This window comes from Sinocyclocheilus rhinocerous, unplaced genomic scaffold (assembly GCF_001515625.1).
Source record: "Sinocyclocheilus rhinocerous isolate Xijiao unplaced genomic scaffold, SAMN03320098_v1.1 scaffold1785, whole genome shotgun sequence".
NCBI classification, from domain to species: Eukaryota; Metazoa; Chordata; class Actinopteri; order Cypriniformes; family Cyprinidae; genus Sinocyclocheilus; species Sinocyclocheilus rhinocerous.
In genome coordinates, this window is record NW_015627538.1 from 318,705 (window position 1) to 328,305 (window position 9,601).

At 35.5% G+C, this 9,601-nt stretch overlaps 2 protein-coding genes across 3 annotated transcripts in view; both read left to right on the forward strand.

Moving 5' to 3' along the window:
- The window catches only part of lyn (LYN proto-oncogene, Src family tyrosine kinase), a 13,975-nt gene extending 5,281 nt beyond the window's left edge, over positions 1-8,694 (forward strand). Inside the window, exons 3-14 of one of the 2 annotated variants that reach the window (XM_016539359.1) lie at positions 23-108; positions 233-284; positions 375-471; positions 560-658; positions 1,227-1,330; positions 1,413-1,562; positions 1,797-1,949; positions 3,222-3,404; positions 3,782-3,858; positions 5,046-5,199; positions 5,393-5,524; positions 7,569-8,694. In XM_016539359.1, coding sequence (XP_016394845.1) covers positions 23-108; positions 233-284; positions 375-471; positions 560-658; positions 1,227-1,330; positions 1,413-1,562; positions 1,797-1,949; positions 3,222-3,404; positions 3,782-3,858; positions 5,046-5,199; positions 5,393-5,524; positions 7,569-7,771 — 1,490 coding nt within the window. In that variant the 3' untranslated portion in view covers positions 7,772-8,694. The remainder of the gene's footprint in view (positions 1-22; positions 109-232; positions 285-374; positions 472-559; positions 659-1,226; positions 1,331-1,412; positions 1,563-1,796; positions 1,950-3,221; positions 3,405-3,781; positions 3,859-5,045; positions 5,200-5,392; positions 5,525-7,568) is intronic. The other variant, XM_016539366.1, reaches the window with a different exon arrangement.
- Positions 8,695-9,240: 546 nt separating this feature from the next.
- Positions 9,241-9,601, forward strand: part of urod (uroporphyrinogen decarboxylase) — a 7,897-nt gene continuing 7,536 nt past the window's right edge. Inside the window, exon 1 of the mRNA XM_016539399.1 lies at positions 9,241-9,362. Within this exon, the coding sequence (XP_016394885.1) occupies positions 9,340-9,362 (23 nt within the window). The 5' untranslated portion in view covers positions 9,241-9,339. The remainder of the gene's footprint in view (positions 9,363-9,601) is intronic.

A 9,601-nucleotide genomic window follows, 5' to 3' on the forward strand; every position in this document is an offset into this window, starting at 1 on the left:
TTGGATGTTGACCAAAATGGAGGTGTGCTTGAAGGGAACAAACACCAGCCAGTACGTACTGACCAAACTGTATATGTGAGAGATCCAACCTCCTATAAGCCTCATATAGTAAGTAGTGAGTAGTGATGGGGTGATGTGATGTTTTGACTTTCATAGACTCCAAAGAGAAGGGTTATATTAGATATTATATTAGATATTATATCATGATTATATGAAATGTTTTATTTCACAGAATAATCAGAGCCCCGGGCTCCTGCCTGGTCAGGTGTTCCAAAAAATGGAAGGTAGATCTGATGAGCGTTATTCCACATTCTTACGCTTTTGTAGCTTTGAAACTTTTTTTGTAAAATTTTTATTTATTTATGTTTATACAGAAAAGGAAAAAATAGCCATTGCTTTGTATCCATATGACGCCATTCATGCTGATGATCTGGGCTTTAAAAAAGGAGAGAAGTTAAAGATTCTTGAAGAGTAAGTAAATGTCATCATCTAGAATTTTTCTTTGCCTGTTATCATGTTGTTGTTGTTGCTGTATGTTAAGTGTGATATTTTTTTCCAGGCATGGAGAGTGGTGGAAGGCAAAGTCTTTGACCACAAAAAAGGAAGGATTCATTCCTTCAAACTATGTTGCAGAAGCAGACACTATAGAGACAGAAGAGTGAGTGCTGCTCAATATGATGAATTACTGTACATGTGTAACTATATATATATATATAAAACAAAATTAAGGTTTTGGCGTGTCCAAGTCAAAGTCCAGACTTAAATCCGATTGAGATGCTGTGGCATGACTTTAAACAGTCCATTCATACTGAAAAACCCTCCAATGTGGCTGAATGAAAACAATTCTGCAAAGAAGAGTGGGCCAAAATTCCTGTGAAAGACTCATTGCCATTTATTGCAAACGCTTGATTGCAGTTGTTGCTGCAAAGGGTGGCACAACCAGTTATTATATTTAGGGGGCAATTACTTTTTCACGTAGTGCCAGGCAGGTTTGGACAGCTTTTTTCCCTTAATAAATGAAATCATAATTTCAAAACTGCAGTTTGTATTTACTCAGGTTATCTTTGTGTAATATTAAAATTTGTTTGATGATCTGAATCTTTTAAGTGTGACAAATATGCAAACAATAAAAAAAAACAGGAAGGGGACAAAAACTTTTTCACACCACTGTATATATATTTTTTATTTTCATTTTTTCATCTTGATTAACCATGCACACAATTTAGATGGTTCTTCAAAGATATCGCACGGAAGGATGCAGAGAGACAGCTGCTGGCGCCTGCTAACAAACCTGGGTCTTACCTCATACGGGAAAGTGAAACCTCAAAAGGTGCACACAGTTTACTGTCTACTAGTGTCTTTTGTGGTAATATAACTTTGTGGTGTAACATATTCTGCTTTGTTGTGAACAGGAAGTTATTCACTGTCAATCAGAGATGTGGACGCTCAGGGGCTGGATGTTGTTAAACATTATAAAATCAGATCTCTGGATAATGGTGGCTACTACATCTCTCCAAAAATCACATTCAATGACATCAACAGCATGATAAAACATTACCACAGTAAGTTCCAAGGATGCTAAAAAATAAATCATAATACACTTTATAGCTGCATAAATAAAATGTGTGCTTTAATATTAAATGTTTAATTTATTTATAAATGTATAAATAAATATTAATACATTATTATATGATTTTTATTATATATTACATATATATATATATTTGTATTATATATCACATATTAATTAAACATGGTTTGCTAAAATAAGAAGGATGTGCATCATTTTGTCACAGAACAACCAGACGGATTGTGTCGAAAACTAGAGAAACCATGTGAGAAGCCAAAAGCACAGAAGCCTTGGGACAAAGATGCATGGGAAATCTCTAAAGAATCCATAAAGATGGTGAAGAAGCTCGGAGCAGGACAGTTTGGAGAGGTGTGGATGGGTGAGTTAAGGAAATGAAGCCCTTCAGCCTGACAATGATTTACAAAAGATCTGGAATTCGCCTGAAGTCACAAACATGCATTTAGCCATGGAGTGTTTCCTTCATCAGAAGTCCATTACACGTTCAGCTTTGCTAAACTACAGAAAAGTGTTGCTCTCTTCTTTATGGTCTTGTTATTCAAATTCTCTCCATCTCTAAGATCCCCCAAGCTCTTGATCAAAAAAAAAATTTGCGTTTTATGTGCTCTTCAGTGGGCTTAGAAGTGACATCCTTCGGTGTTTGTATCCATTAATTGACCTTCTTTGAACATGTGTAGGCTTATTGTTACTATCTAATTCTTTGAGCTATAAAAGCTTTGACAACTCGCATTCAAATCTCGAGTCTTCCTGCTGTGGCTTCTGGCTGGCATGAATGGCTCCGTTATAGCTCAGACTGATAGTACACAGAGACCCGGCACAAACGCGACTCTTATCAGTCAGATCTGAGGAGGAAACTGCTATGCAACTGACGCAGGATTTGCATTTGGATTTCGTTATTATTCATGTGCCTCTTTCCCTTTCAGCCGACATGATGAATTGCAGGAAGCGGTCTTCGCAAATATACAAATGGCTCTCGACCGCCCGTGGCCAAGATGTTTCCTTTGGCGCCCCGTGACCTTGTTGGCACAGCGTTGCCAGACCTTAAACACAACTATAAGTCCGTACGATGACAGAAACGCACTCAACGGAAAGACTTCCTTCTGTTTGGCGTGCCCCACTTTGTTACGTCTCAACAAAATTTTAGACAAACTATTAGATTTCAATGGCTAAGATGCACATTTGGGCATCACATGTCCAGATAATTAATATGAAAGTTGTCTGTAATTTTGAATGAACAGGGAAATGGCATTTAAGTGGAATAAGGGATGAGCACACGCAAAACACAGTGGTCAGTAACAGTCCTGCACATAGTGGCACTGTGTCATCACTTCTGAGAAATGTAGTTTATGGATAGCAGTGAGTTGCATAAGATCCTTGGTGAGAAAATGTGAGGATTCGGAGGAGTCGGTTCCTATAAAAGGTTTTTTAGGGCCAACTGACAGTTCCTATATCTATACTGATAAATTCTCTGTTGCATGATTGCATTTCTCGCTAGGTTTCGTGTTAGACTCAGCCTTTAGTTCGTTGTTTTGTGGCTGGACTGCAACTGTGGCGTTGGAACAGGAAGATTATTGAAAACCACAGAGAAGTGCACAGAACCATGTGTTTAATTGTGGTTTCTTTTTGTTCGCAGCCTACTATAATAACAGCACAAAAGTGGCGGTGAAAACGCTGAAGCCGGGCACAATGTCAGTGGAGGCTTTCCTAGAGGAGGCCAACCTGATGAAAACCTTACAGCACGAGAGACTCGTGCGCCTCTATGCTGTCGTCACCAAAACTGAGCCCATCTACATCATCACTGAATTCATGGCAAATGGTACAAGAAGTACTGGTCACACTTTATTTTAAGGTCCAATTCCCGCTATTAACAAACCATTAACTATGGCTTTTGCCTCAATAAACTCCTAATTTGCTGCTTAGTGATAGTTAGTAAGGTAGTTGTTAAGTTTAGGTTTTACGTAGGATTTGGGGTGTAGAATATGGTAATGCAGAATATGTGCTTTATAAGTACTAAACAGCCAATATGTTAATAATATGCATGCTAGTAAGCAACTAGTTAATAGTGAGAATTGGTCCCTATACTAAAGTGTTAAGGAAATACTCTTTCAATGATTAAAAACTATGAGAGATACAGTTGCAAGAAAATTGCATTCTCAGTGACATTTATATAACGGTTTGTTTCTTCTTCTACAGGAAGCTTATTGGATTTCTTGAAAAGTGCAGCTGGCTGCAAAGTACAGTTACCGAAGCTAATAGATTTTTCTGCACAGGTAAAAAAATATTGGTTCAAGACATGAATTAGCCTTCTCTTCTCTTAGCCCTCCATTTTCGTGTTTCTGGGGTAACTTTACGGGTTTTTGCGTTAGGAGGCTGACATCACTTTTTCCATTAGCTGAAGAAAAAGAGGAACCGATTCTTTTGTCTGTACGTGTTTAAAAACAAAGAAAAATCAGTCAGACCGTCGTTTTCTCAGGAATTAAAAATCGTATTAGATTTACAAATCTAAGTTTAAGTTAGAATTTCTATATCTTGTGACAGCCATAATAATGCTGAGGTAACCAATGAAAAAAAAAAGGCTGGTTAAAGCATTATAGACATCATACAATATTTACAGTCATAACTAACTGCTTCAAAAGACAATCCAAAAGACAAAAACTAAATCTAAGGAAGAAAATTTGTTTTCAGTGCGAGTCTTTAGGACTTTAAGATTGCCTAGAATCAGATTTCTGGTGAAACAGCACCAAATAGCAAAATTGCACATCCTGTTTTAGAGAGTGAAAGAGGATGCCAATGGGGAAGTGAGACACCATCATTTTCCCTTTGTTAAAGCAACTTTTACTCTGTTAAAACTATGTGAGAAATGCGACTACACCCTCTTCTGAAGTGGAAAACCCCCACAAACTGCTGATTTACTGTGATCTAGACTACTAAAGGCCTGATTTATGTACTCATGCGTGTGCGTATGCACTACTGTTCAAAAATTTGGGTTGTAAGAAATCTCTTATGCTCAGGAAAGCTGCATTTATTTGATCAAAAATATTGTAAAATATTGTGAAATATTATTATAATTTTTCTATTTTAATATATTTGAAAATGTAATTTATTCCTACAATGGCAAAGCTGAATTTTCAGCAGCCATTACTCCAGTCTTCAGTGTCACATGATCAGATCTAATATGCTAATGTGTTGCCTTATTTCTTAATATCATCAATGTTGAAAACAGTTGTGCTGCTTACTATTTTTCTGAAAACTTTTTCAGGATTCTTCGATGAATAGAAAGTTCAAAAGAGGGCAATAATTTGAAATATAAATCTTTTGTAACATTATAAACGTCTTTACTGTCATATACGTTCAATTTAATGTGTCAATGTGCTCAATTTTAAAAAATCTTACTGACCCAAACTGAGTGTATGTTTGTTTCTGTCAGTGATGCTGAGTTTTGTGTGTGTCTCTGCAGATAGCTGAAGGTATGGCCTACATTGAGAAGAAGAATTATATCCACCGAGACCTGAGGGCAGCTAATGTGCTGGTTTCAGATAGCCTGTTGTGCAAAATAGCTGATTTTGGCCTGGCCAGAGTGATTGAGGATGACCAATACACAGCCAGAGAAGGTGAGTGTGTGACACCTTTCAGTGCTTTAGCAGCATATTGAATGGACAAGTCCTTTTCTACAGCATTACTATGTCAGACGCCTCTCCAGACTGTGCCTGCTGAGGCTGTTATGCATACTGATATTGTGATAGTTTTCCTGCATCAGCAGACCTGACTGATCTGTGTGAATTCTGTGTGTGTTCTGTGTCTCAGGAGCAAAATTTCCTATCAAATGGACGGCACCCGAGGCCATCAACTACGGTTCTTTCACCATCAAATCCGATATGTGGTCCTTTGGGGTTCTCCTGTATGAGATTATAACATACGGGAAAAATCCGTATCCAGGTAATATAATTGAGATAATGGCACCTTGATTGCATTTGAGTTTAAATAAAGCATTCCAGTTTTATTTGGAGGTATCAGCATTACTCCAAGAGAAAGCTGCAATGGAGTGAAGATAACAAAACTGATTCTTTTGTCAGGACTTTATCGACATCTACTGGTCAAATTGTGTTTAAGTATTTTTTAAGTATTTTAGTTTCGGTCAGTTGAATACATCTGAAAGGTGAATTGTGTCATTTGATGCATATGTTACCAAATGTAATTGTAAAAATAATGACTGTTATCCCGAGAAATATATTCAGCTCTATATTAATCTAAATTAAGGCAAGACACTATTTTGCACTTTTTGTTTTTGCTCTCATAACATGTCTTCTTTTAGACTAGTGTAAAGAAAACATCCAAAGTGCACATTTAATTGTCTAATTTATTGCACTGTGCCATAAATCTTTACTTCAGTCGCACTTACATACACTGTCATTCAAAAGTTGGAGATTCTTCATCAAGGCTGTATCTATTTGATCAAAAATACAGAAAAAAAACTCTAATTTTGTGAAATATTATTGCAATTTAAAAGAACAGTTTTCTGTTTAACATACTTTCAAATTTAATTTATTCCTGTGAAGCAAAACTTAATTTTCAGCATCATTACGCCAGTCTTCAGTGTCACATGATCCTTCAGAAATCATTTTAATATGCTAATTTATAATCAATTTTGGAAACAGTTGTGCTGCTTAATATTTTTGTGTGATACTGTGATACTTTTTTTTTCAGGATTCTTTGATAAATGAAAAGTTCAAAAGAACAGTGTTTATTCAAAATAGAAATTACAATATACACTACTATTCAAAAGTTTGGGGTCAGTCCATTTGTTCTCTTTCTTTCTTTCTTTTTTAAGAATGTAATACTTTTATTCAGCATGGATGTGTTAAATCAGTGATCCTCAAATCTGGCTCGCAAGATCCACTTTCCTGCAGAGTTTAGCTCCAACCCTAATCAAATAAACCTACCTGTGATTTTCTAATGATCCTGAAGACATTGATTAGCAAACTCAGGTGTGTTTGATTAGGGTTAGAGCTAAACTCTGCAGGAAAGTGGATCTTCCGAGCCAGATTTGAGGATCACTGTGTTAAATTAATAAAAAGGGATAGTAAAGGCTTATATTATTAGAAAAGATTTCTATTTTGAATAAACGCTGTTCTTTTTAGCTCTTTATTCATCAAAGAATCAAAGAAAAAGTATCACAGGTTCCAAAAAAATATTAAGCAGCACAACAGTTTCAACACTGATAATAAATCAGTGATATTAGAATGATTTCTGAAGGATCATGTGACACTGAAGACTGGAGTAATGATGCAGAAAATTCAGCGCTGGTCAAATCAGAAATAAATTGTATTTTGAAAGTATATTAAAATAAGAAACCAAAATTAGAAATTGAAATAATATTTTGGCAATATTACAGTTTTTTTTCTGTATTTTAAATCAAATAAATAAAGCCTTGATGAGCATAAGAGACTCCTTAAAAAAAACATGAAAAATCTGATCCCAAACTTTTGATCGGCAGTGTAAACCAAACTTTACAGTTTCCCTTCTATATGTATTCTGAAGGTTTATGGAGAGGTTTGTTTATACATCATTCACCTGATCACATAACATTTGATAAAAATGTATGCAAATGAGTGTATATTTACATATTTAATTAGATAATGTACCATTTGCATATTTAAACAAACAAACAAAAAAACTAGTAAAGTATGGTGATATCTACACTAGTCCAACGTTTTAAAGTGGATCAAAACCTTTCATCAAAGTTGTCCTAAAACCATAATGCAATCTTGTCTTAGGACAACTTTGATGAACTTTTTTGATCCTCTTCAAATGTTGACTACTGTATTAGTTAAAATGAATTACGACACCTTTGGCGTCTTGTCTTAAACATTGACAGAAATACCTTTCTGAAAAGACTCTGCGTGACATTTATTACTCAGTTTTTCTCTTTCTCTTTATCAGTCCGCTTACCCTTTCACTTCCTTCTTTTTCTTACCTTCAGGCATGAGTAACAGTGAAGTCATGAGCTCTGTTCAGAGAGGTTACCGGATGCCCCGTCCTGAAAACTGTCCCACTGAACTTTATGAGATCATGACCTCGTGCTGGAAGAGTAAACCAGACGACCGGCCCACGTTTGACTATATTCAGAGTGTACTAGATGACTTCTACACAGCCACCGAGGGCCAGTACCAGCAGCAGCCATGAGGATGCGAGATCATCCATCATATTTTTGTACTGTTTCAAGATGATCAAAAGATCTGTGATTTATCTATGAATCAATGTGCTAATATGTGACTAATAATGGGATCAATCTGCTTACTTATGTGTAAGCAAGGTTCAGATTTTCTATTTCTGCTTCAAATTGAAGTTTTAACAACCTATTTGCTACTTTTGCTCTTCTCATTCAAATTTCAATGGCTGCATTTCAATTTGTAAATACTTTTTTATGTTTCAACGTACCCTACCAAAGTTTCATTGTTATTTTTACACATCAAAACATTTCTTTTCTTTTCTTTTTTTTAAATGAGGGGTTTGCAAACTGGAGTCTGGGGGCCGCTATCTGCAAATAAAGTCAGAGAAAATAAAAGATTTTACTTTTAGGGCTGTCGAAGTTAACTGTAAAGCTGTTTTGGAAGGATATTTATTGTAAAAAAAAAAAAGAGCTATACCAATACTTTTGAACATTTGAATTGAAATAAGATGTTTAGTTACATTCACAAATGTAAACGCTGAAAATGAACACTGTAAAACACTTGTCTTTAAACTATCACACATTTTCTTAAAAGGATGTGAATAATTTATAAATGACATTAAGCAGCTGCCTATATATTTTAGTAAGACGGTAACTCAAAAAGGATCATCATATTTGGAGGTTCTTGGGTTCTTTTCGAAAACCTCTGGTTTGAATTAAAATAATGACTAATGAAATCCATGCACTGTAAACCACTGTAAAGAGAGTGTGATCTTGACATTTTTTTTTTTAGTATTACGTATTTTAATAACAATATTGATAATGTTACTATAATTAACAGTGACAGAGGGCAATATTTTGTAATTAAGAGTTTAAATTGCCTTGTGATTAGCTTTAAGAATGAAATGCTTTGTATATTTAAAATATTTTGTACATTTGTACATTATCTAGAAACCTAATAAAGTGAATCTTTTGTGATTGATAAAACAGTTCTCTGGGCCATAAAATACTACACTACCAAAACTAAGGAAATTACCTTGAAAGTAGTCTTCTTTAAAGGGTAGTTCACCCAAAAATGAAAATTCTGTGATCATTTACTCACACTTAAGTTGTTCCAAACCTGTATGAGTTTCTTTCTTCTGGTGAACAGAAAAGAAGACATTTTGAAGAATGTGGTAACCAAATAGTTGCTGGTAGCCACTGAGCAGCTAATTGTATGGAAAACAAAATAGAGACCAGAAACGGTTTGGTTACCTGAATTTTTAAAATACCTTCTTTTGTGTTCAGCACAAGAATTAAATTAATACAGGTTTGTAACAACTTGAGGGTGAGTAAATGATTACAGTGTTTACATTTTTGGCTGAACTATCCCTTTAATTCCCGTCCTCTGTAAGTCCCGCCCATTTATGGTCATGTGACCATTTCAAGATGGCCGCGCCCTTCAGATTGGAGGCGTGACGTTGTTCATTTGTTACAACCTTTGTACAGTCTATGGTTACAACACAGTGTCGGTCAGAGACAGAGTAAAACAGCTTGTCAAGCCTGCAAACTCTCATTCAACTCTTCTTTGAAGCTGGCAGCAATGGATAAGGACAGTCTGATTCTGTAAGTTGATGAATGAATGCTGATTGGCTTGTTATAATGATTTCATTATATGTGTTGTTGTAGAACCAGATCAACTCACTGACAAGATAAAAACGTTCGTTTATAAAGCATCTATCGATTATACAGGCAGGTAATACAAAGTAGGTAGTAGCTATTGTGCGAAAACTAGTACAGTTTAGTAACTGTAAACTGTGGGAAACTCATGTCCCTCAGCTGTCTAATTTAAGTGTTCAAATGTC